General features: G+C 45.1%; 2 protein-coding genes across 6 annotated transcripts in view; both read left to right on the plus strand.

The window, feature by feature from the left end:
- The first annotated feature begins 5,965 nt into the window (after positions 1-5,965).
- On the plus strand, positions 5,966-8,258 carry LOC114595314 (disintegrin and metalloproteinase domain-containing protein 20-like). Its single transcript, XM_028725619.2, has one exon. It carries the CDS (start codon positions 6,071-6,073, stop codon positions 8,252-8,254), a length of 2,184 nt encoding a protein of 727 aa, XP_028581452.2. The 5' UTR covers positions 5,966-6,070; the 3' UTR covers positions 8,255-8,258.
- Positions 8,259-9,293: 1,035 nt separating this feature from the next.
- PARP4 (poly(ADP-ribose) polymerase family member 4) overlaps positions 9,294-26,864 on the plus strand; it is a 48,381-nt gene continuing 30,810 nt past the window's right edge. For 2 of the 5 annotated variants that reach the window (XM_077927065.1, XM_077927068.1), the window contains exons 1-15: positions 9,294-9,482; positions 14,645-14,784; positions 15,149-15,377; positions 16,880-16,973; positions 17,549-17,621; positions 17,797-17,904; positions 18,810-18,959; positions 19,438-19,575; positions 20,093-20,263; positions 21,447-21,598; positions 22,363-22,500; positions 23,409-23,507; positions 24,372-24,564; positions 25,619-25,763; positions 26,388-26,512. In XM_077927065.1, the coding sequence (XP_077783191.1) occupies positions 14,653-14,784; positions 15,149-15,377; positions 16,880-16,973; positions 17,549-17,621; positions 17,797-17,904; positions 18,810-18,959; positions 19,438-19,575; positions 20,093-20,263; positions 21,447-21,598; positions 22,363-22,500; positions 23,409-23,507; positions 24,372-24,564; positions 25,619-25,763; positions 26,388-26,512 (1,947 nt within the window). In that variant the 5' untranslated portion in view covers positions 9,294-9,482; positions 14,645-14,652. Of the gene's footprint in view, positions 9,483-9,955; positions 10,056-14,644; positions 14,785-15,148; positions 15,378-16,879; positions 16,974-17,548; positions 17,622-17,796; positions 17,905-18,809; positions 18,960-19,437; positions 19,576-20,092; positions 20,264-21,446; positions 21,599-22,362; positions 22,501-23,408; positions 23,508-24,371; positions 24,565-25,618; positions 25,764-26,387; positions 26,513-26,864 lie in introns of all 5 variants that reach the window. The other 3 variants (XM_077927066.1, XM_077927067.1, XM_077927069.1) reach the window with 3 other exon arrangements.

The raw sequence follows: 26,864 nt of genomic DNA on the forward strand, positions 1-26,864 counted from the left end.
TCCAAAACGGAAAACCCTTTCGTCTAGCGGGTTTTCCGTCTTGCGAGGCGTTCGTCTTGCGGGGTACCACTGTATATCAGGGCTTAATTCAATCCAAACCTGCCCTGAGATGAGCGAGGCATTATGCAAAGAATTTGCTGGTCTCTTTAATGGAAAACTGGGTTGTTATAAAGGGCCCCCAGTTGACTTCGAATTGGACCCTGGGGTGGCCCCAATCCGACTCAAACCAAGGCGAGTGCCATTTGCACTGCAACCCAAGATCGAAGCAGAGCTGGATAAATTGGTCAAGCAGGGAGTTCTCTCACCCGTGGACTCTGCTAAGTGGGAGACTCCAATCGTCACGCCCCTTAAAGCAAATGGGGAAGTCAGGATCTGTGCAGATTACAAATGTACAATCAATAAGGCACTCAGGGGAAACTCATACCCCATTCCAGTCGTATCACATCTGTTGGCTAAACTGGCTGGGGGCAAGGTGTTCGCCAAAATTGACCTGGCACAAGCTTACCAACAGCTGCCAGTAACCCCACAATCAGCGGAAGCACAGACTATTGTCACACATAAAGGGGCGTTCAGAGTTAACAGATTACAATTTGGAGTTTGTGTGGCCCCAGGGATTTTTCAAGGGCTCATGGAACGCCTGTTAAGAGGTCTGCCGGGGGTCTTGCCATTTTTTGATGACGTTTTGATTGCTGGAAAAGACCCACAGGAACTGGTTGCGCATGTCCGTGCAGTATTGCTCAAGTTCAAGGAGGTGGGGTTGCAACTGAAAAAGGAAAAATGCAGTTTTGGGGTGCCAACTGTGGATTTCTTGGGGTTTAAAATTGATGCATCAGGCATCCACCCCACAGATGCTAAGATTAAAGCCATCAGCGAGGCACCACGACCACAGAACAAGACGGAGCTGCAGTCATTCCTGGGACTTATTAACTTTTATCATTCGTTCTTACCCCAGAAAGCTTCGGTAGCTGAACCATTACATAGACTGTTGCAGAAAAAGAATGTGTGGCGATGGGGGCAGGGGCAGCAGAAGGCTTTTGACTCCTTGCGAGGAATGCTGAGTAGCAGGAGCGTCCTTGCTAATTATGATGAGTCGAAGCCGCTGGTCCTGGCATGTGATGCCTCAATACAGCTTGGGGGCGGTGCTGAGTCATAGGGAACCGGATGGCTCGGAAAAGCCCATCTCTTTCTATTCCCGTACGTTGTCGCCCACGGAGCGCAACTATGCTCAAATTGACAAAGAGGCGCTTGCAATTGTGGTAGGAATCAAAAAGTTCCATGATTATGTGTACGGTCGCCATTTCTCCATTGAAACGGACCACAAACCACTGTTAGGGTTGTTCAACCCGAACAAACAAACGCCACAAATTCTCTCCCCCAGAATGTTGCGTTGGTCTATATTCCTGAACGGGTTCCAGTACACCTTGACCCATGTGCCGGGGAAACGGTTGTGCCACGCTGATGCGCTGAGTCGATTGCCCCTTCCTGGCGGGAGCAATGAGGATCCTGCTCCAGCGGAGCACATAATGATGCTGGAAACACTTTCGGGGGCTCCTGTAACGGCTACTGATATAGCTGAGAAAACGAGGAAAGATGCTGTTCTCTCCCGTGTGCTCACTTGGGTGGGGAGGGGGTGGCCAGGTGGTCCGCATGAAGACAAATTCAGGCCTTATGCGACAAGGCAGCACGAGTTGTCCATGCATAAGGGTTGTCTCCTGTGGGGAGATAGGGTGATCATCCCAGCACCACTGAGAAACAGGGTTCTTGAGACGCTTCACATGGGACACCCGGGAATGGTCAGGATGAAGTCGCTAGCCCGATGTTATGTGTGGTGGCCTGGAATGGACCAGAACATAGAACAATGGGTACGAACATGCAAGGCATGCCAAGAGGTGCGACCAGAAGTGGCCAGAGCACCAGTTCACTGGTGGGAGCAGTCCAGATCTCCCTGGAGCCGGCTGCACGTAGATTTTGCTGGGCCATTCCAGGGGAAGGTCTTTTTGGTTATCGTCGATGCATATTCCAAATGGTTAGAAGTGGCGATGGTCCCTAGCATGGCATCAGCTGCCGTAATCAAGGTGTTGAGGCAGCTGTTTGCAACCCACGGGTTACCTGAGACCATTGTATCAGATAATGGGGCAGCTTTTGTATCCCAATAATTCAGGGCATTCTTGGCTGATAACTTCATAAGAGGGGTCACATCCGCGCCCTTTCACCCATCCTCCAATGGGCAGGCTGAGCGCATGGTAAGAACAGCCAAAGAATCCATTGTGCGCTTAATGGAAGGTAACTGGTCAGCTCGCATCGCGCGAATGTTATTTTTGCAGCATGCGACGCCGTGTACTGCGACGGGCAAGTCGCCAGCTGAGCTGCTCTTGGGTAGAAGACTGGTAACGGTGCTGGATTATGTCCACCCGGATAAAATGCCAAACCGTAATTCAAGAGCAACCCCCCAGGCTGAGACTGACACAACAAGGTATCTCGCCCCTGAAGATCTGGTCTGGGTGAGGAACTATTCACGAGGGTCGCGGTGGGTGGCTGGTGTGGTCACCCGGACTAGTGGACCTGTGTCCTATTATGTGACCTTGGAAAATGGGCAAGTTTGGAAGAGACATATAGATCAGCTGAGGCGCCGGGCGCTCAGCAGGGAGGAGTCAGATAATTCATCCCTGGCTAACGACGCAGAGCTGCAAGACCAGAGTGAAAATGGCCCAGAGGTGCAGTCACCAGGGGCTTCAGCAAATGAACCAGGGTCTGCTAGTCCTCAGGATGACGAGGTACAGGTAGGGGACCCTGAGATGTCTGGGACTCCATCTGTTCCTGACGAAACCCCTATAGCAGCCCCCCTACCACAGGTAACACCCAATCCAGAACCGGCAACACCTGTTGTCAGGAGATCAAGTAGAAGTTGTAGGACCCCACAGTACCTGAGAGATTACGTCTGCTGTGCTCACTAGGGGGGGAGGGGTGTTGTGTATTGAGTCAAAGGATTTTATATCTGTATTATTATTGTTGTCTGTATTTGCATTAGGGTAAAGTAACTGTCTTTTGGTTCCAGAGGGTACAGCTACTATTGGTTCATTTAAGCTGCTGTATTTGGATCCTCTGTCTTATTGGTTTCCTCCAAAAGGCAGGACTGTGATTGCCTGATATTGTTCCCTCCAAAATGTATCCTTTCTAGCTAGTTCCCTGTCCCTATAAATGTAGCTCTTCCCTCCTCAGGTCTCAGTCTTGTTTGCTTTAATAAAGAAGTGTTACTAGAGAACTGACTCCAGCATGTTATGTCAAGAGAGCTGAAATCACAAACCCCACGTCACAACACCATCTTTAAACCTCTTTTGTTGACCACCAGCATTACGTTTTCCATTTTTAAGTTCTGAATAGAGTAGTTGCTTTGGAAGACGATCATCAGGCATCCGCACAACATGACCAGTCCAACGAAGTTGATGTTGAAGAATCATTGCTTCAACACTGATGATCTTTGCTTCTTCCAGTACACTGATATTAGTTCGCCTGTCTTCCCAAGTGATCTGTTAAATTTTTCGGAGACACCGTTGATGGAATCTTTCAAGGAGTTAGAGATGGCATTTATAAGTGGTCCATGTTTCACAAGCATACAGTAAGGTTGGCAGTACAATAGCTTTGTAAACAAGCATCTTGGTTTCCCTGCGAATGTCCCGGTCCTCAAACACTCTGCACTTCAATCGGGAGAAAGCAGCACTTGCAGAGCTCAGGCGATGCTGGATTTCTGCATCAATGTTGGCCCTTGTGGAAAAATAACTGCCTAGGTTGGAGAAGTGATTGACATTCTCCAACGTTACACCATTGAGTTGGAGTTGTGGCACTGCAGAGGGGTTATTTTGTACTTGTTGGTGCAGCACTTTGGTTTTTTGGATGTTGAGTGATAGGCCAAGCTTTTCGTAAGCTTCTGCAAAGCACAGTCTGAGCAGTAGGGCTCTGTTTCCAATGGCATGAAGTAGTCACGACAAGCCGATAGATTCCTATTCGCTGCAGCCTTCATCCGCCTTCACAACCGTTGTAACATTCCGCTTGTTATCATCCGCCTGTTCTGCCGTTGGGGACTTCTTGGATCATTCTTTATCTAGCTCCTTCCCTTTGACCTTAATGCCTTGGGTGAACCTGCTGGGAGTACAAGATTCCTGACGGCTTTGCTCACAAGGGTCATAGGAACATGCAAGCCCACTCACCACGACAAGGTGATGATCCAGTTAGTGGGGACAGTGGTAGTAACGCTATCATGATAGAATTCTAAATGTAACCTTAAAATAAATTTCCATCTACCCTTTTCCCCCCTTCCCCGTTTTGTTCTGTGGTGATTGTGTAATGTTTGGGATCTTTTCTAGATGCCCACCTTCAGCTGGTTCCCACTACTGTGCTATTCAATACCCCTCCCTTATTAAATAGAGACCACATCTCCACCAAGCTGTAGTTGTTGAGAGGAGGGTGTGCACCAGCAACTAGGCTTGATCATCAATCATACTTATTCTGAGCAACCTTCAGGAATGTGAATTAACTAAAAACAGAATGGGTGTTGTGGCACATTTAAAGATTCAGATTAATGGCATGAGCTTCCACAGCAGGGGGCACAGAGAGATGGTAAGGCAACAACACACACACCCCGTGCCTTTATATAGGGGTCCCCACATACTGGATCATAATATCTGAGGTTACTAGTGCAACAAACCAGATTGTGCCTGGAAACAGTCCCCTAGTCTTCCCCCTTTGCCCACTCAGAATCTTGTTTCTCTTCATTCATTGCCAAGGTAAATAAATGAGTGAAAAATGTCCTGACCGTTCCTAGCATGTTTGTAAGATGTGCACTTAATTTAGAATAAGCTCTAGCAAACATTAGGTACTAGCGGGGAGTGCCCAGCATTGCCCGGGAAGTCGATGGACAAAAAAAGAAAATAATGTATAGTGTAATTTGTGAAATTGTTGGCTGGCTGTGCATGCATGCATCCATCTATCCATCCATCCATACCAACCCAGTATTCCAGCCTGGCATGAAGAGGATTTGACCTAGCCCTAAATAAATTATTTTGGGAGGGGAGCTACTATTTAATAATTAGGGTTAATTTGGTCTGCCATCTTGGTTCAAAATGGCACAATGTCAGGGAAGGACAGGATGAGGAAGAGTGGTGGGAGCTGCCCACCATGGCTTAGATCCTGGATTGTGGTGTAGGACCCTGCAGAGCAGTCTGCAGAAGCGATGAGCTGCGATGTGCTAGACTAGAGGCAGAAGGTTTGAGCGATCGGGGGGGGGGGGTCAGGAGAAGGATCTGAGACTGAGAGTCAGACAGAGAGGAGTGAGAAGTTGCCCCTGCTACACATAAAAGGTGTAGAGATTGACTGGCAGCAAGATGACGGTGTAGGCCGGTAGCTCTCTAGCCAGAATGGGAAAATCACTCCTGAAGGTTGTACTTTAGGAGTGCTGCAGGGTTCAAGACTTTATTTTTGAGCAGACTTTGCAGTCAGGGCTGAGCAGACCCAAGGACAATAGTGTTCAACACTATTTTGTACACATGGTGAAAATTATGAAAAAATTAAGGTATGTACTTTAATTTAAGGCATATGTACTTTTTTCTATTCCATTGCTAGTATGTGATAATTCAATTAGTGCTTAAATGTATGCAAAGTGTCCTTTTCACAGTAACATATGAGCATTACTGAAATGACCCTGACAACTGATCATAATCACCATCCATCTGGTGGTCTTTCCAAGTCCTCAAAATCATACGGCAAAGCAAAAACTGTTAAGTCTATAAGGTGCTATTAGACTCTTTCTAACTTTTCTTCCTGCTGCCCTGTCAGCCAGCCACCTCTCAGAAGCCCTTTCCTTCCTATGCCATTCTATTCCATTTTTATATTCCAAGCTCCACCCACATTCCACAGGGGAATCTATTTACTGTTGCTATGTTCAGAATCCTCTGCCTCTTTTAAATGGCATACAGGCTCCCTCCCATCTATCTGCTAACCTGACAAAGGGCTTCCCTTTCCGAGATGAGGTGCCAGATTTGATGCTTCATGGTTCCTGCTCCATCTTTCTGGGAAGATGACTGGTACTATGGCATGGCTACTTGTGATGCTTTTAAATAATCTCCTGGCTGAGACTAGTGGCCAGACACCACCACAGGGCTTTAGGTATGCCTCTTATGAGGTGACCATCCCAAGGAAACTGAGCATCCGATATGGACAAGAGGAAATCCAGGATGTCAGCTACCTACTGCAGATTGAGGGGAAGAGCCAGGTGGTGCATCTCAGGCAGAAGAAGGGCATTGTTCCTAAACACTTTCCCATCTTCACGTACAATGAGGGGAACCTCCAGGTTGACTATCCTTTCATCAGGGATGATTGTTTCTACAGTGGCTTCATACAGGGCAATCCTAACTCTTCAGCCACCATCACCACTTGCTCAGGAGGACTCAAGGGCGTGTTCCAATTAGAAAACAAGACGTTTGAAATTCACCCTGCCCAGGCATCTGCTACCTTTCAACATGTGGTGTATCAGCTGAGTGTAGACGAAGATGTCACGCGCATGCGGTGCGGGTTGACGGAGAAAGAGCAAAGTCATCAAGAGGCCATGATCCGGGAGGCAGAGCGTGTTGTAGTACAAAGTGCTCCGGCGGGACGCTGGTGGCCACACATCAGATACGCAAAGGTGGCAGTTGTGGTGTCACATGATCAATATGCTAAGTTTAATAATAACAAAACTGATACTGCTTTGACTATTTTCTACGTCATCCATACTGCAAATGAATTCTACGAGCCACTTGGTCTTCAGATCTCTCTTGTGGGGCTGGAGATATGGTCAGAAAAGGACCTAATAACAATTAGTGATAGAATTGGGGCCGCACTTTCTGCTTTTAATGCATGGAGACGGGACACGTTACTTCAACACTTAAAGAATGATGTTGCTCACTTATTTACGCACAAGGATTTTGGATATCGTGTTGGATTGGCGTATGTAAACACTATTTGTACTTCTAGTTGGGGATCCGTTGTCCAAACATTAAGGTCTTCAGATTTGAACTTACTCTCTGTAACATTTGCCCATGAATTAGGCCATTCTATTGGTTTGACACATGATGCAGCAGATTGTAAATGTGATAGGCATAGGTGCATTATGCATGCTACTGCGGTAAACACTGATAAGTTTAGCAATTGCAGTTATGAACAGTATTACACAAACAGGAACAAGGCTTGCTTGTTAATTCCTCCAGAGCCTGATCAAATATACAAGTTTGAAATCTGTGGGAACAAAGTAGTGGAAGAAGGAGAGCAATGCGATTGTGGTACCAGTACTCAGTGTGAATTGGATCCCTGCTGCCAGCCTAATTGCATGTTGCGTCCAGGTGCCAATTGTGCTTCTGGACAGTGCTGTGTCAGGTGTCAGTACCGTGCAGCCGGATACACTTGCAGAGGGAATATCAGTGTCTGTGATCTTGCAGAGTACTGCAGTGGGGCTTCAGAGCGGTGTCCTGAGGATGTTTATGTGCAAGATGGTGCCCCATGCAGTGATGGTGCCTATTGCTATCATGGTCATTGTACTACTCACAATGCGCAGTGCAAAGCCATCTTTGGCAAGGATGCAACAATTGCTGCAGAGAGTTGTTACAAAATACTGAATGCTCAAGGTGATCGCTTTGGAAACTGTGGTTTTAGGCGTGGTAGATATATTAAATGTAATGCTGATAATACTCTGTGTGGCCGAATCCATTGTGATAATATTCGTGGATTACCTTCTTTGGCAGAACACAGCACCCTAATTCAAACATTTGTTGGTGATACTAAGTGCTGGAGTACAGACTACCACAAAGGACTGGGGAGAGGTGATATTGGAGCAGTGCAAGACGGGACTCCTTGTGGCATGGGTATGATGTGTATTGATTCAGAATGCAAGAACGTGTCCCTCTTGAAGTACGATTGTAATGTCTCAATGTGCAATAACAGGGGAATATGCAACAACCATAAGCACTGCCATTGCAATTATGGCTGGGCCCCTCCTGACTGCCTAAAGGAAGGTTATGGTGGCAGCATTGAAAGTGGACCAACTTCAAAAGACTGGAGTGGTATCGTTATGGGAACTTTTGTAGGAAGCGTATTATTTGTTTCTGTTGCAACTCTTGGTGTTAGTATGGTTTTGTATTACAGGATTGTGCTGAGAAACCACCTTCGAAGAATAAGTGCCAGAATCAGCATTGGAGGAGAAACCTCAAGAGATGACAAAAGCTTGTAGAGTGTTGTATCTGAGAGTGTTATATAACATATAGTGGAATTCATAAGCTTTGAATAAAGGTGTTGTTTTTTTAGAAAACCTGCTTGTTAATTCAGTCTGTATCATACATAAATAACTGATTCATCCACAAACAAAAAACGTTTGCTGTATGTTAGGTCCGTCTCTGTGCTTTAACAGAATTATTTTTTTTCTATCCTAGATTGGGGGCAGGAGAAAATCTGTGCTGTAAAATGATTGACTATGCACTCTGAATGAAATCCACAAATTAAACAGGAGGACTCCATACCTATAGAAACCAATTTAAGCCATTGTATTTTTTAAAATGCTTCAGTTGTACAGGGATAGGATCATACCCAAATCCTCTAATTTTCACAGTTATTATGCTAGTAAAGGTAAGGGTACCCCTGACTGTTAGGTCCAGTCGCGGACGACTCTGGTATATACTGTACTGTATAGTAAATTCACACTAGTCCAGCAAACAACATTGCAAAAGTGAAAGCGATAGCAGTGATAGCACTAAATGTTAAGTGTTGAAATGAAACAGCCTACCATTATATTTAACGATCACAAACAACAGAGTTTAAGCACCGATTGTGCAAATACTAAAAACACAGCGCTCACGTAATTTGAAAAGTCCAGATATTCTGCCCCAAAGGCTTGTTTATTCGGCTGTAAATCAAATGCCCGGCAATAAAGCTGATAATGTCCAGTTTGCAAAATTGCGTGCTTTTCTTAAGCCCTTAAATAAGAGGCAGTTGGGAGCCTTCTGATCTCTGCCTTAGCAGATTGTCCCAAAGTGATTAGCTCTTTCAATGCAGCCCTAGCCAAGCTGCCCGAGGCTCCCGCCACACAGCCTTAAGCTCCAGCTGCTGCTATCATCATGACCCAGCAGCGATGAAAACATTAATCCAAGTTCAGATCCTGGCCCTTCCATTGCTTTTGCTTCGCTGATGCGGGCCAGTGCTGACTCCTGATTGGAGGCCGGATTCCCCCTCCGGCAGCGAGGTTGCAGCGGCCCCTCCTGGTATCCGGCGCAACCTCGGGGGCGTGAGCCTTGTCGGAACCAGGAAGCGAGCTGCTGCCAGGGCTGGGGCGACAGGCAGCAAGCAGGGAAGGTGCTCTTCGGATTTCCTGCCTCGTCCTCGTTTCTGATTTCCAGGCGGAGCAGATCAGTTAACGGTGCCGTCTGACAGAGGAGGAAGGGTTGCCAACTTTCCTGCCCGGCAAGGTTCCTGTGCCTTTTATTTACTGGTTGTTGCATGGCATCCGGCACCGCTTTCGCTTTCGTTGCAGGCCGGCGGGAGGGGGGGGCAGGGAAGGGGAAAGGAAAAAAAGCCCCACCCACGGAGATTTTGCTCCTTGTCCCGCAGTTGTATTAAAGGCACAGGGATAAGGGCGCTGGCAGCTTTGTGAACGGGTCCTGTTTTCCCTCTCGGGGTTGCATTTTCTTCTGTTTCGTTTCTCTTTGGGTCAGGCGGTAGCGCAGGGATAGGGAACCTGCCGACTTCCCGATCGTGGGCGTAGCCAGGATTTATGTTAGGAGGGGCTGAGTGCCCATCTGTCATCATCCTCTCTCTGGCTCTGTCTAGCAGATTCGGAATGAAATGTCTCATTCAACAGCAGTTGTTTTAAATCGCTTCCTTTTGACTCCCGAGTGCTCAGAAAACCCTGTCAAAATCTTTCTACAATTACTACTTTTAGTGGGGACAGCTGCCCCCCTGCCCATGCTCACGATGTAGCTGAACTAGAACTCCCACCATACCTAACTTTGCAGCAGAACTTATTCCTCCAAAATTTTACGGTAAGCTGTATTTCATTAAAAAAATTATACTGCGTGCGTGCGCGCACACACACACACACACACACACACATATATATATACACACTGACCAAACTGCGGGAGGCAGTGGAAGACAGGAGTGCCTGGCGTGCTCTGGTCCATGGGGTCACGAAGAGTCGGACACGACTAAACAACAACAACACACACACACACACACAGATGCAGGTGGCGCTGTGGGTTAAACCACAGAGCCTAGGACTTGCCAATCAGAAGGTCGGTGGTTCGAATCCCCGCGACGGGGTGAGCTCCCGTTGCTCGGTCCCTGCTCCTGCCAACCTAACAGTTCGAAAGCACATCAAAGTGCAAGTACAGTGGTGCCTCGCAAGACGAAATTAATTCGTTCCGCAAGTTTTTTCTTCTTGCGAGTTTTTCGTCTTGCGATGCACGGTTTCCCATAGGAATGCATTGAAAATCAATTAATGCGTTCCAAGGGAAACCGCCTTCAGACCAGGTCCGGGGACAGTCTCTCCCCCGACCTCTTCTGAAGGCTGGGGGGGGGGGCAAGGGCTTCTGAAGGCTGGGGGGGGGGCTGGGGGGGAACAAGGGCTTCGCTGCCGACCCCCAGCATTTTAAAATCTCACCGGGACACGGGGAGATTTTAAAATGCTGGGGGTCGGCAGTGAACGCTTCGCTGATCCCGGGACGGCAGGCAGATCTGCACCGCCATCCAGAGCGGGGCGGGACTTAGCGCCCCGCTCGGGATGGCGGCACAGATCTGCCTGCAGTCCCGGGACGGCAGACAGCTCTGCGCCGCCATCCCGAGCGGGGCGGGACTTAGCACCCCGCTCGGGATGGTGGCGCAGATCTGCCTGCAATCCCGCGACTGCAGGCAGCTTTGCGCGGCCATCTGGAGCGGGGCGGGCTTCGCCCCCGGCTCCCGATGGCCGCGCAGAGCTGCGCTGATCCCGGGACGGCAGACAGCTCTGCGCCGCCATCCCGAGCGGGGCGGGACTTAGCACCCCGCTCGGGTTGGTGGCGCAGATCTGCCTGCAATCCCGCGACTGCAGGCAGCTTTGCGCGGCCATCTGGAGCGGGGCGGGCTTCGCCCCCGGCTCCCGATGGCCGCGCAGAGCTGCGCTGATCCCGGGACGGCAGACAGCTCTGCGCCGCCATCCCGAGCGGGGCGGGACTTAGCACCCCGCTCGGGATGGTGGCGCAGATCTGCCTGCAATCCCGCGACTGCAGGCAGCTTTGCGCGGCCATCTGGAGCGGGGCGGGCTTCTCCCCCGGCTCCCGATGGCCGCGCAGAGCTGCGCTGATCCCGGGACGGCAGACAGCTCTGCGCCGCCATCCCGAGCGGGGCGGGACTTAGCACCCCGCTCGGGATAGTGGCGCAGATCTGCCTGCAGTCCCGCGACTGCAGGCAGCTTTGCGCGGCCATCTGGAGCGGGGCGGGACTTCTCTGCTGTCCCGGGGAGATTTTAAAATGCTGGGGGTCGGCAGCGAACGCTTCGCTCCCGCCCGCCAGCATTTTAAGATCGCCCGGGGCAGCGGAGAAGTCTCCGCTGTCCCGGGAAGGCAGGGGGGGGGAGCAAAGACTTTTGCCCCCCGCCGGCCTTCAGAAGAGGTCCAGGACCTCTTCTGAAGGCCGGCTGTGGGCGAAAGTCTTTGCTCCCGACCGCCAGCAATTTAAAACAGGTCCCCGGAGATTTCCCTATGGGCTTTCGTCTTGCGAAGCAAGCCCATAGGGAAATTCGTCTTGCGAAGCGCCTCCGAAACAGAAAACCCTTTCGTCTTGCGGGTTTTCCGTCTTGCGAGGCATTCGTCTTGCGGGGTACCACTGTAGATAAATAGGTACCGCTCTGGCGGGAAGGTAAACGGCGTTTCTGTGCGCTGCTCTGGTTCGCCAGAAGCGACTTAGTCATGCCGGCCACATGACCCGGAAGCTGTACGCCGGCTCCCTCGGCCAATAAAGCGAGATGAGCGCCAAAACCCCAGAGTCGGTCATGACTGGACCTTATGGTCAGGGGTCCCTTTACATTTTCATATATATATATATCCCAACACCGTCGAAGCAGTTTGCAAGAATAAAATCAGCACGCAAAAGTGCAACCATAATTTAAAACATACAAAAACTGAAAACCACAATAGAATAGTGTAAAACAAATTAAAATTCAGAAATTGTCAGAGTGTTGCTTTCTGCTTAGAAATGCATCTCTTTATGTTGCTTCCTTTGTAAGACGTATTTCAAAAAGGTGGGTGTGATGCGGTTGTAGCTGGCCTGTGGGCTTGCTGAACTACAATCCCCATCATTCCTGGTTATTAGCTCTGCTTGCTGGGGCTGATGGGAGCTGAAGTTCAGCTGCCCAAAGGTTTCCCATCCCTGATTTAAAGTACAGTAAATGACATATAGCCAGTTTTACACCAGGAATGTTTAAGTCTTATGGGAGTTTGTTCAGGGCTATTTCTAGAAACTTTGGGAGCTAATTAGCTCCAAGGAAATTTGTTCTAAATTTAATGTTTGTATTGTTCTGCTGTTTCGTTTGCTGCTTTAGGAGGAAGGGCAGGATAGAAAATAAATAATCTTTTTCTACAAATAAAGGTTGATGTTCACACATTGAGATCTAAGGTATTTCTTTGAGCTACATGAAGCTACATGAGGATAGATTATCTAGGGACAATCTCACTATAGGCCATTTTGGACTTTACTTACAGCCCAATTGTCTGCCTAGGTACTTGGAAAAAAGCTGCATTTTATACTCCATTATAAAATAGCCTGTAAACCGGTTTTTCAAGGGGATGGCTCTTTTGGTTAGTTATATTAGAAAAATTGTTCACTGGTGCTGCCATAGTGTAAAACTGTATCTTAGCACCTGTAGTATGTGAATTGCTGTAGTCTGTGTCCTGCATGGAGCCTTTTGTGTAAAAGTGCATGCATTTATATGCATAGGTACTAGAAACAAGAAGCACCCACAATTCTCCCACACACCTGTATATGCTTACCTGGAAGTAAGTTGCATTGAATTCAGTGTAGTTTACTTCTGAGTCAACATTTGTCGGACTGCATTACTGGGGGGGGACCCACTTTCCACCTATGGTTATATAACATAGTTTTCAGAGGACTAGCTGGATTGCAGTGCAAGCATCGAAAAGTATTCTAGCACCACAAAGACTAGCACACTTACATAAATTTTCGTAGACCAGAATCTACTACGTGATTAGATATTTGAGGCATTATCCTAAGCTGACAGGTATATCTGGTGGGGTTGGTTGCAAGCAGCGATGTGAGAGAGAAATGAAATGCACACATGATCTACTGTGACAGTTATGCTAAGGCATGTAAAATAGGTTCGGTGACATCCATTATCTTGATTCAAGCCACAGGTGATAGATTTAAACTTCCTTGAATGTTGTAACTCAACCATTTCATGCTAGGCTCCCCCTTTCCAGTTCCTTTGTGCAACGATAGCCATTTGTCAACAGTGTCCTGGGAGGTTTAAATATATTTCCATTAGTTTTTGAAAATTCTGGTTTCAACTGCATGTACATTTGTTTGTTTGTTTACAAAAGTATTTCTGTACCACCACATCATAAAATATCACGATTAAAACAATACAGATAATCATTAAATGACTGGCTGATCAAAATAAATAAAATTAAATGGCTGAAAATTCCTATCGGCATAATAAAGTATTAGAGAGATTCCTGAAAGTCCACAGTGAGGAAGATGCCTGCAGAATCTGTGCTGGAAGAGTGTTCCACAGCATGTGACCAGCAATACTAAATTTGTGTCCGTTTATTATTATGCCTTCTGTAGAACACAGAAGGGCTTTGCTGGTATAGATCACACTGGAATACCAGCAGGTGAACAAGACCTTGATGTTGTGGCAGACGCATTTAGGTTCTGTGATTAGGGCACAGATTTGACAGCTGGGTTTGTTGAAGGGTCTGAACTCAAATCTTCAGATTTTTACATTATGAGAAAAGCGGAATGGGGGGAGGGAGTATCTCCTCTTTTCTTCGCTTTGAGTAGGACCTCAGAATGGGGTGACTTTTTCCTGTGCAAACCTGGCTATTATCAGATTATGCTTTGGAGAGCAGGAGACTAATGTGGACTAGTAACAAGCTTTAATTAATGTCAGGTTTGGATGTTTCCCATATAGAATTTCTATGATAAAGATGTCATGGAGGATAGGGACCTAGAAACAGATTAAGAGGAAATGACAGGTTCGTCATGAATGGGTGTTGTGGGTGTTGTTCGGTAACTTGAAAACCATACCTCCTTTACCTATATAAAGATTCTGGGACACTGAGGTCCAGTGCCGAGGGCCTTCTGGCAGTTCCCTCACTGTGTGAGATGAGGTTACAAGGAACCAGGCAGAGGGCCTTCTCGGTAGTGGCACCTGCCCTGTGGAATACCCTCCCATCTGATGTCAAGGCAATAAGCAACTATCTTACTTTTAAAAGACATCTGAAGGCAGCCATGTTTAGGGAAGTTTTTAATGTTTAATGCTGTACTGTGTTTTTAGTATTCGGTTGGGAGCCGCCCAGAGTGGCTAGGGAAACCCAGCCAGATGGGCAGGGTGTAAATAATAAATTATTATTATTAGTTTGCAGGATGACAGTGAAAATTCTTGCAAACTGCGTATTCTTCGTGAAAGTGAAAAAATTATCCGTTCTGGAAAAGAGCAGACTGAATGGCTGCATTAAAGAAAATGGTGGGCAGATTAAATTTGTTTTAAATCATGAGGTAAGTTTTAAATGGTTAGTTCTTTGTTGTAAACAGAGGTGTAAAGCAATGTAGCACTTTATGCTCTGGCTGCTACTGCATTATTGAAGGGATCTTATTGATCATTATTGATGATATTATTGATGATGATTATTGATGGGATCTTATATATTTTGCTTATATGTGGCCTTAGGAGGATATGTGCCTCAACGGGGGGCCAGGGAGGGGATGTCTCTATTACTTGGGTTTGGTATGACACCGAGTAATGGCCTTGGTAGGTAGTGTAGTGACTGTTGCCTCAAGATTCTTTTTGTGTGTAGACCCACAATATGCTCCTTAGTATGAACAGTTCATTTTCTAAACTGAACACCTCATTACATTTTAGTGTACTCATGTAGTCACTGACGACGCTACTGCACTCAGCTCCATTCATCTGAAAGCTGTCAAGAAATATCAGCTGCCCATTGTAGGTGCTGATTTCATATGGAACTCGGTTAAAGAAAGAAGACTTTTACAGGCTGATGACTACGAAGCCCAGCAGTCATGGAGGGAAAATTCTCATGGACTAGAGTCCTCCTCGGAAGACGAGTTGCTGTCGGAACACTCCTCTGAAGGTAGAGCATTTTGAAGTCTATTAAACTAGAATAAGATTGTGTGTAAATTTGTTTCTGTTTGCTCAACTTATTCACATTGCAAAAAAAAAAAAAAAAAAAGGATTTTGGGTTGCAGAATTTCTGTACTAGTAAATAGAAAGCTGAAGCTGGGCAGGGGTCATAGCTCAGTGTTAGAGTGCATGTTTTATGTGTAAAAGGTCTCAAGTTCCACCACTGGCATTTCCAGGTAAGGCTAGAATGATTGGAGGGTGGCAACATGAGAACGGGCCTTCTCTGCAGTGGCTCCCTGTCTGTGGAATGCTCTCCCCCTGGAAGTTCACCTGGCACCTTCATTATGCACCTTTAGGTGCCAGACAAAAACATTCCTTTTTAACCAGGCCTTTGGTTGATTCAATTTAAAATGTGTTTTTGGGGGGGGAGGGGCTGTTGGGTTGTTGTTTTTATTTTTATTGGGTATTTTGTGGTTTTATATCTTGATTTTATTCCGTGAACCTCCCTGAGACCTCCGGGTATAGGGCGGTATATATATTCAATAGATAATAATAGTAATCCTAGAGAGTCATTCAGTATAAGCAACACTGAGCTTGATGGAATAGGGAAGTACCTTGATGTCAGGCTGTTTTCTTTGTTCCTAAGAGTACCCTGATAACAATTAGGCACCAGGCAGAAACATTCCTCTCCTCCCAGGCCTTTAGCTAATTCTGTAATATATGGCCTGTTGAACTGTGTGTGTGTGTGGATAATGCTTCTCTTTGTTATTACATTATGTATTTTTGTGTTTTTATACAGGCGGTGACCATTTTGCGCAGGGTTCTGTTTCCGGTTCCCATGCGCAGTGGAGTGCGCATAAGCCTGCTCCGCCCTGCCCTCTTCCACCTCCAGTCTGGCCGACCCCTGTTCTGCCCTGCCCCACTTCTGCCCCTGTTCTGCCATCTTCTGGGTCCAAAAGGACCCAAGCATCAGCAGCCATACATCAATTGGACAAACACAAAATGGCCACCGCTTGTATTTTAAACCGCCCTGTCATTCCCGGATGAAGGACAGTATAGAAATTTAATAAAATAAATATTTAATATCTCTAGTGACAATAGGCTCAAACACAATACAGATGAAAAGCCAAGGAAATAAGAAAGTGGTCTAATCTTTTCCTTTGTTTGTGAAGTGGCATGGACAGCTGTTGTGTCTCGTTGGAGGGCAAAAGGGAAAGAGTAGGTTTACTGCAAATGGCAGGATCTGTCTACTGTTGCAGGAAGATAATGTGTCTTGGCAGTGGTTGAGGGAAAATGGCAGCCCACATCTGGTTAAACCCTAAAATTAGCTGTGTGTTGGTGCCTGGGAACAAACCAAGCAGCTTGCTGTCTTCCCTCACCGAAAACTGCCTTTCAAATTCTTACTATCTTTCTTGATTTTTGAGATTTATTAGTTGTGGTTCATATACATGAATGCTAATTCAAAAAGCAGCTGGTGGGCATAAGGGAAATAACTACTGTCTTAATAAATAGTTTACAGAGATGACCACCTAGAAAAGAGGACTCCTGGAAAGAATGAATGGAACAGCAGCAAGGCCCATGACAACAGCAATGTGGGTGAGCTGAGGTAATTTTCTTGACTTCTCTGGCTTCTATTTTTCTCACTTAAAGAAGAACAGACATTCTGTCCCTTTGGAGAGGGATTCGGCGCTCAGGGGTAGAGCAAATGCTTTGGAGGGAGAACTTCCAAGGTTCCCTACAGCTTCTCTGTTATTAGAATTGGCAGGATCAAACAGGTTTGTGACTGGCCCAAGATCACCTCCTGAGCTTCATGGCTGAGTTGGGATTTTAATCCTGGTCCTAGTTAAACACTTTAACCACGACACTACTCAGTATTAAGATACTTTTCATATGGAACCCTTGGCATATTTAAATAAGCAAGCAAAATGCAAAAAGAAATCTGCCTTTGTTTGTTAGCACTTTTAAGCAAAATAAAACTCAATCACACTCTTGTTCCTATCCAAGCCTTCACCACTGACTTTTGAAAGAGTTCAGAAGTCTTATATGTTTCCATTAGGTGGCTGACTTTAATACTGTAGGCTTACAGTTTACTCAGAAGTGAATCCTGGTGGGATGGACTGCAGCCTCAGTTGCATTCAGTAATAAAAAGTCTGGTCTTGCTGTTTTTTTTATCGGTTCCAGATCAAATAATGATGAAAATGTTCCTTATTTCCCTGAAGGCTTTGTGGTTGCAAAGTATGATGTCCTTGAACAGGTAAGAACTTCAATATTGCTGATGGTGTTAAATGGCTTTTGTTTGACTTTTTAATTATTTTGTGAAGCGATGCTGCTTTGGTTAGTTTAGTCAGGTTAAAAACTTAATCGAATAGATGAGTCTGATAATGCCTACCAACTAGAAATGCACTTAAACACCTTTTTCCCCGCCCCAGGTTACGGCACCTGGCAGGTATGTGGTGGTTGAACTTCAGTGCTCTCAGCAGCACTGTGATTATCCTTTCTGCATAAGCACATGCTACAGTCAGTTGGATGGGAAAGAGGTAAGTTGGGGTGGTTGTTATGGTCATGCATTAGTTTGTTTCTTTGATGTTGTGAATGCTCTTGAATGAGAGAGGTTTCGTACGTTGTGTTATGCTCTTGCTTAATTTTCTGGATTTTCTTTCCTCCCTTCTTTTAAGTAATAATAATAATAATAATAATAATAATAATAAAATGTTAAATTTATTTTACTCTGAGTGGCTTCCAAAGTATATAAAAGCACTAATAAAACATTGCACATTAAAAAGCTTCCCTGTACAGGGCTGTCTTCAGATGACTTCTAAAGGTTATATAGTTACTCATCTCCTTGACAACTGATGGGAGGGTGTTCCCCAGGGTGGGTGCTACTACTGAGAAGGCCCCCTCTGAACTGATTCACTTCTCACAGTGAGAGAACTGCTAGAAGGGAACTGCCAGATCTCTGTGTCCTGGTTGAATGATGAGGATGGAGGCGCTCCTTCAGGTATATAGGGCCGAGGTCATTCAGTGCCAACACTTTGAATTGTGCTAGGAAACGTGACCTTATACCAAGTCAAATCATTGGCCTGTCCAACACTGTATTGTCCACACTGACTGGCAATGGGTCTCCAGGATTTCACACGAGGGACCTTTCCAGTCACGAGCATAAGCCTGTCTAGCAGCCGATAGGGCCACCTTTTCTACCCTGTGACCTAAGAACTGTCGCAGAACAATTCCCAGGGTTCGCTGCTTGCAATCACATTTGGAGCAGGTTTGTGTGTCTTCTCAAACCCACAGCTGGATGCCTCACAGCACAAGGAAAACTAGAATTTAAGTTTGTCTCAATGCCAGGATAATTTACGAGAAATGTCTCTCTTTTTGTGATTCTCTTCCCCCCTCCCCTTAAAAAAATAATGATACTTGAATTGGGACACTCTTTTGTTCTCAGTTCAAGAAACGGTTTATACCAGCAAGGACTTCTGAAGAGGCTAGAATAGTCTATGAGCTTTGTACCGCAAATCTGAAAAATGAGAATTACCAGTTCAAAGAAGATTTTCCCCATGAAGTGGAATATCTAGCTTCAGAAAAGCTGCAAGAGGTTAGTGTAATTTTTTTAAGGATTCAGTTTTCTGTGTTTTTAGCAGTTCTGTAAGTCGCCTTGAGTCCCATCATGGAAAAAGGCAGAGTATAAATAAATATATAAAAAGAAGAAGAACAACAACAACAACAACACAAAGTCAGATTCTGATTTGCTTCCCCCCCTGATGTGGCAAAATCACATGAGGGGAAGGAGCCAAACAGGCCCTTAAGAGCAGCATGTATCAGTATGGCAATCATTCATTTTAAACCAAAAGTTATTGATAGTTAAGGTTTAATGTGGCATATGAACTGGGACGTTAATTCATAGAATCATAGGCTTGGCTGCTTCTGTTCCTATTTTTAAAAATATTAATGCCGTTCTGAAGAGAAATGTCAGTTATTGAAATTCACGACATGTTCTCTGTTAGCTCTGTTTTTAAACCGCTATTTACCATTGAGCACTTCTGGGTGGCCTGATCGCATTGGTATGTTTGCAGGTGCTTATAGCAGAAGCCACAAATTCCAGCTCTTTGCCTGAAACAGTCAGCAAGTTTGTGGAACTGATCTGGATTGAAGCACTTGGACACCTGGCTCCGCTGCTGGCTAAACCAGTAACCGAACTCAGCCTCAACGATGTAAGGCAATCCCACTTGCAGACATTGGCTCACTCAGAGCGTTTAATTCCCTTGAATGCCAACAGAAATACAATGCCAAGCAAATGCGCTTTCTGTTTCTGGATTGTGACAGCCAGCGTTGCTGTGATAGGTTTGTCATTAAACGTGTTAATGGTTTATTTCTATGAAGGCAAGGGACGCACCTCTCTCTCTTTCCTTTCTGTTCTGGCCACAGCCTCCGTAAGTGCATGTCCTGCTACGTGGAAGTCATTCTCTTGTAGTGGAATCCCTTGTAGCTGTGCCCCCCCACAATCCTGCAAACTGTAGTGTAACCCCCACCAAGCTACAGTTCTCAGTACCCTTAATAAACTACAATTCCCAGGATTCTTTGAGGCAGGCAGGAATGTGTTTTAAATATATGGGATGTATATGCACCCTTAGCCCTTCTTGTCTGTCTCTCTTCACATTTGTCTGAGTCTTTAAAAAAAAGAAGGCAAGAAAGAAAATAACACATTTTTATACCACATTTTCTTAAAAGGTGAGCAGAGCAGAAGGTATTTTGCTCCGAGCAAGGAAGGCACTGGATTTATTGGAATCGCCGAAAGAGAAAATGGAGATAATGTCAGAGTTTTATAAAATCATACCTCACAAAATTATGGATTATGACGTAACCAGAAAGTTGTTATCTACCAAGCACAGTCTCTGTCAGGTAACGTTGTTGAATCTGACCTTTCCTTTCAGTGTATCCTATGTATAACCAGAGTTTGAGTGTGTTGTGCTCAGGTGGGGAACCTGTAGCCCTCCAGATGTTTGTTTAATTGCATTATTTCAAAAATGTATGTACTGCTTAATTACAGTTGTCTCTAAGAGGTGCACGAATGACTCAGCAAAACTAAAAATGTGGTAAAACTATAAGATTCATTTTAAAAGCCTGATGGAATAAATTTCACCCCTCAAATGAGCAGAAAATATGATTCTATCCTCTTTGAACAATAGAGAGTTCTTATGCTCCAGAATTCCCTGTGGGCTTTGGTCCAGAACACAGATTTGAAAGTATTTGCCAAGAGGGAAAAGATTTATGTCATCATAATGGTGTTTGTCTGGTGCTCCTTTGAGCATTTCTTGGAGGGTCCTGTTGGCTTGTAATAATAATTTTTTTTTTACACCCTGCCCATCTGACTGGATTTCCCCAGCTACTCTGGGCAGCTTACAGCATATATGAAAATGTGTGTACATCACACAGAAGCAGTTCTGGCACTATATTTGGTGCCCAAGCATCATTTGGGGGAAGCCTAGTACAAATTTGCAGCAAAAAAAACCTTGCCACATGAGTTCCATGATCCCGTTCCATATATTCAATCTTATGAGTTACAACAGGAAAATTTCTATTTTAATTATGAAATTTACATTTCTGAAATTTGCTCCGTGTTGTCACTGGGGATTTTCTCAGTTGAAGAAGTGTCCTATGAAGCTTGCTGACTATTTTGTGGGTGTTTGGTTGTTCAGTTGATTATTTGGTTTTTTCCACCCCCAAATGCAGAAGTGGACAAATTTGACAGGTGGCCTCTTTTGCCCACAGGGATCTTCTGAAGCCCCTTTCAAAGTGTTGTCTTGCTCAGCACTTTGGGGGAGGGCTTTGCAGGTATTGCTGATTGGTGGTGTCTGCAAGTCGCCTCCAAGTTTTGACTTGAGTTCATTAGCCCTGAGGGTCAGAGGCACCCAATCCCTGGTCTTAACAGATTTAAAAAATATTATTTATTGCATATATTTCCTCTGAGGTAAGCTGCTCTCGGGCCTACAGACAATGAGCAGAATGTAAATTATAATAAACAAATAAAAGCTTTGTTTTGGAAATACAAATACTGAATGTTGCTATATTATTTTTTTTATAGCTAATCAGGGACATGCTGAACGTTCATGAAACAAACATGTCAATTCCTAACCCACCGTCCCTTTCCAAGTACCGAGCTCTGAGATGCAGGATATGTCCTGTCTTTGGAGAAGAGTTTCAGGATATTGAAGAAAAGATGGACCAATATACTGGGTGAGTTTCAGTTGCGATGTATAATTTCTGGGTTGTACTACCCAGATTCAGTAATCATTTGCCATAATATGATTTTGAAGGACCTCAAAGGATCTTTTCTTAAACACTGACATAGGTGGAAGATTCAAAACATTTATAAAAACCCATGTTACTAGGAAAACACATTTACTCTAAGAGCCTGGCTTCAAAGGCCTCTGCGTTTAACTTCAGAGAAAAGGTCTGTTCACACTAAACTTCACTAAATTTGTATAGAACTCTAAGACATGGTTTACAACAAACCGTGAGTCATCTCACAGACATGCAAACAAGCGATGGCTAGTATCTTATGCCTTGGTTGTGTGACAAATGTCTTGGTGCTCCCTTAAAACATAGTTAATCAGCCAAACCATAGTTAAAACAAACCATCATTCATAAGCCATCAACAAACTGGATTAGTGCATTCAAACAAATCAAGCTTTGACTAATAAACCGTGGATTACTGTTTGTGTGAACCAGACCACTGTGAAGATCATTGGACTACTGGAAACAAATACAGACAGATAGAAACACACAAACATTCTGGGTGAGAACTATTGCTCTACGAAATCTTGTTAGACATGAAATATGTAATGTGTTCCTCTAAGGAGAACCTCGGGCATATTCAATGCATGTGGCAAAATGTTCAATCTCATTTAGTGACTCTGTGGCCAGAATAAATCTGGGGGCATAAACTGGGGGGAAAATGCATTTTGTGAACATTCTATTCGTTTTAAATTTTCTTGCAGTGAACATCCCGTAGAAGTTTTGGAGATCTATAGAGTAGGCAGAATGACGGAAGTAGCGGCTTTCGAGAGCCATCTTGGCAATGTCCAGACTTTATATCACGCTTCGTCTGTTCACAACTTCGTTGGAATCCTCTCCCGGTAACGACTTGCGTCATGGTCTGTCTCAGCTTTGCAGATGGTTTTCTGCTGCGCATGAGAGGCAAGAAGGCAACAGAGCCATTCGGCCAAAGGCTCAGTTATCTTTCAGTGACAATGGCCGCATTTGGATAGTCCAGTTCTACCTTAAACGTCAGGATATGCACAAACCGCATGCACCCACACGCACACCCTTGTTACTGCTTCCTCTTCTGTCTGTGCAGGCCGTGAAGCAAACCCAAAAGCTTCCCATTAATTTCTAAACAGGGAAGTGTGGTTTACTGACACCCCTGTGCAGGCAATGGGTGTCTGTAAGCTGTAAGTGGGGAAGTTTGGGTGGAGTGGGGCAGCCCATCTCTCAACAGTCCTCATCCATTGATGGTGAAGAATGAGGGAGATAACTAGACTCCACACAACCTGGGCTCCTTTGTGTCTGTTTATCCCTTCCCCCTTCCCTTTCCCAATATTGATACACATATTATTAGTGCAGAAAAACTGTGTGTCAGCATGTCAAGGTGCTTTACCTCAGAGGTGGGGAACCTGAGGCCTAGGGGTTGGGTGCAGCTTTCCAGTTCTCTGTCTCCCTAGCCCTTAGAACTTTCTCCAGGCCACATTCCTCCTCACTGAGCCAAACTCCTCACCATCCCATCTCTGCACCTTCCTGCTTTTGCCTTGCCAGATTGTGTCCTTGCACTGTGGCAATGTCTCATGCTTGCCTGCTCAGAGGATGTAGAGATTTGGGCATGTGCTTAGAAACCTCCCATGCTTTTGCATGGCTCGAATACATACAAGAGCTCTGTCGTCTTTTGCCTCTGGCCTTCCTGCCACTGCTTTGCAGCCTATGAGGGAATGCGTCCCTCAAGCGAAAAAGAAAGATTCTCCACCTTTACTGTGTAAATCTGCTTTTCTAGGGGACTGCTCTTGCCAAAGATTGTCGTTGAAGAGCATGGTGTAGAAAGAACGGATTGTGGGCACTTGGGCAGCGGCATCTATTTCAGCGACTCCGTAAGGTCTGCAGTTCTCTGGCAGTAATAACAGTTGAGATCTTATCATTCACTGCCTGATGGGGAGTGCTATGTGTGTTGCTCCTATTGTTGTTGTTATTACTATTAATTAATTAAATTTGAATACCGCCCTTCACCCGAGGATCACAGGGCAGTTCACAACATAAAAATACAAAATGAGAACACAGAATACATAACAAAACAAGCACAAACCAATAACAAACACATTTAAAAGGGCATAGAATGGCCCTTGTTGAAGAGAAACATTTTCATTTCTCCTAAAGATACGTAATGAAGGCGCCAGGTGAATTTCCCTGAGGAGACCATTCCACAAATGGGGAGCCACCCCAGAAAAGGCCTGTCCTCATGATCCCTCTGGACCTCTTGCTTCTGAGTAAACTTAAGTGCCGCTTCGCATGCTTTTCCCCACAGAGATATCCCTTTTGAGAACCAGAGTGGAGTATTGGACTTGGGCTGCATACATAGCAAACATTGAAAGCACATGATTTCCCCTAGAGAGATTCCTGGGAACTGTAGTTTGCTAAGGGTTCTGGGAATAAACATAGGCTACATACACCTCATACACTTAAAGTCCATTTAAAGCATGTGTCTTCCACAAAGAATCCTGGGGACTGTAGTTCCTCAAAAGTGCCGGGAATTCTAGCTCTGTGAGGGGTAAACTATGGCTCCCAGGATTCTTTGGTGAAAGTTATGTGCTTTAAATGGTTGTTATATATACAGCTTTGGGCTGATGTGGCAAGAGCCGCAAACCCCACATGCCTTTTTCTGTTGGTTAAACTCAAGCTATGGCAAGTACTTAAAATATTTGTCCAAGCATAACCAGCCAGCTTCTTCTTCTTTGTTTAACAGCGCATGCATCAACTACTCTTGGCCAAACAGAACAGATGGAACCCGGTTACTGCTAATTTGCGATGTAGCCCTTGGAAAGTGTTTTGAAACAGGACACATGGACAGTTCGTTAACCGCAGCACCGCCAGGCTATGACAGCGTGCATGGACTTGCCAGGAAAAAGGGGAAACTGAGAAAGGGAAGAGACTTCAAGGTGCCGGTTCGAGCTATGTTGTGGTGTTGCCCTCTGTTGTCTTTTAAAGGCATAATATGCCTTGATAAGTTATGCCTCTGAAAATGTTTATTGATTTAGAGCACTTGTACTCTGCTCTTCATGGGATGCGGATGGTGCTGTGGGTTAAACCACAGAGCCTAGGACTTGCTGATCAGAAGGTCAGCGGTTCGAATCCCTGCGACGGGGTGAGCTCCCATTGCTTGGTCCCTGCTCCTGCCAACCTAGCAGTTCAAAAGCATGTCAAAGTGCAAGTAGATAAATAGGTACCGCTCCGGCGGGAAGGTAAATGGCGTTTCCGTGCACTTCTCTGGTTTGCCAGAAGCGGCTTAGTCATGCTGGCCACATGACCCGGAAGCTGTACGCCGGCTCCCTCAGCCAATAAAGCAAGATGAGCGCTGCAACCCCAGAGTCGGTCACGACTGGACCTAATGGTCAGGGGTCCCTTTACCTTTTTACCCTGCTCTTCAGCCAAAAAGGCTCCCTGAGCAGCTTACGTACAATCAAAACGAGACTATGTCTACCAACTATCTAAAAGAAAAAGAAAAAAAGCATGACACAAAAGGGAAGAGGGACTGGGAGGGAAGAGGAAAATCAAAATCACAACTAAGGCACACCAGTTTCTAAACATCCCTGACATAAACCCTCCAGCCCAAGGGGTTGTATTCGATGTAATCCCTACTCAGAGTAGACCCACTGAAATAAATAGACACAACCATCTGAGAGCCATTAATTTTAATGGGTGTATTTTGAGTAGAATGCAGTTGGATACAACCCTAGGCCTCAGCTCTGTGTCTTGTACATACCTCTCCATGATCCATCTTACCATCTAAGTCTGTTGCCTTTTTTGTATGTTCCTCAGTGACTTGTAAGTGGCTGCTGTGGAACTTTCTCTAGCTAAATTGACCTTTTGCCGCTGCCTGCTTTCAAAAGCTTCCTAAGTGAGGAGGCAACGAATCGGCTTTGCTCACTAATGCATCAGTTGCTCTTGTAAAGCTCTTAACGTTTACTTTTTGTTTTCTTTTGTTTTCATAAGGATGACGAATTTGTGGTGTACAGAGCTAGTCAGGTCAAAATAAAATATGTGGTTAAGTTTTCCCTCGCTGGTGACAAAGTGAAGGAGTTCCATCCTGAGATTCAGGATGTGCCGCCTTCCGTAGAGCATCAGCCACAGCCCGAAGGTGAGAAATTCTTACCTAAAATTGTCTGTTTCTTTGGTGCATTCTGTAATTGGAGTTTGAAATTGAAGCGTAACCCATTTCCTTGGTGTGCAGCTATGAAGATTATGCCAAGGAAAACCCATGAAAGAATGAGGAGGCCAAGGTGACTCCTGTTCCCTTCATAAGATCACATCTTTTATTCCCATACAGATCCTACCTAGGCTCTAATTTTCTTTTCTCTGTGCCATATTTCAAAAAGTGAAAATCTAGACACAAAAGTTGTGCCCCAGTTTTTGTGTAAACACCCAAGCCATAGGATGGCTTATCCCATGGGCTTTGGTCTGATCTAGCAGGAATTGTTAATGCTTTTATTTTCTTTCACTCTTTCTCTGTTTTTATTACATGAATACAGGTGCATATGAGCATATTTAGTTTCTCTGTTACTTCTTTCCTTGCTTTTAGGTAGCAGAACTAACATTTGCCATCAAGGCCAGGCAAGATAGTTGCTTACAGGGAGTTTTTTGTTTTCGTTTTTTTTACACTTTTAATGCTGAAAATTACTCTGAACCTTTACAATAAAGGGGGTTTGCCTTCAATAAATCATCTCTCTCCCCCACCCCACCCTGCCTCTTAATATTTCTTTAGATTATCAAATGCCAAGTAAAAATCTGCTGAATAATGTGACTGCTGGTCTTCTGGACAGATCTGGAAACCCAATTCCTCTCAAAGGTCTTCATATCAAGGGACGAATAGTAGACTTCGTAGCAGAGGTAATGCCAAGGCATTCGTAGTTCTTTTCTAGGGATGTTAAATATTTCCTTGTGGGTTTTTATTTTATACTTATTTATTTATTTATTTTTACAAGGTGTAAAACAAATCTGTAGACAAATCCTAGCCCTGATTAACATTGCTTTTAAATATTCAGTGAGTTAAGTGTGTTATATCAGCAGACTCTCAATTTTTAAATTAAAACTTTGATTTTTTTCAGGGGACAGTAGGGGCAACACAGATACATTTATTTATTTCTTTGTTTATGTGTCTCTTCCGACACACCATTCCTAAGGTGCAGAAGCAACTAAAAATCTGGTGGGAATCTGGATGGCAAAGAAATAATGAAACCCC

This window comes from Podarcis muralis, chromosome 4, assembly GCF_964188315.1.
Source record: "Podarcis muralis chromosome 4, rPodMur119.hap1.1, whole genome shotgun sequence".
Lineage (NCBI taxonomy): Eukaryota > Metazoa > Chordata > Lepidosauria > Squamata > Lacertidae > Podarcis > Podarcis muralis.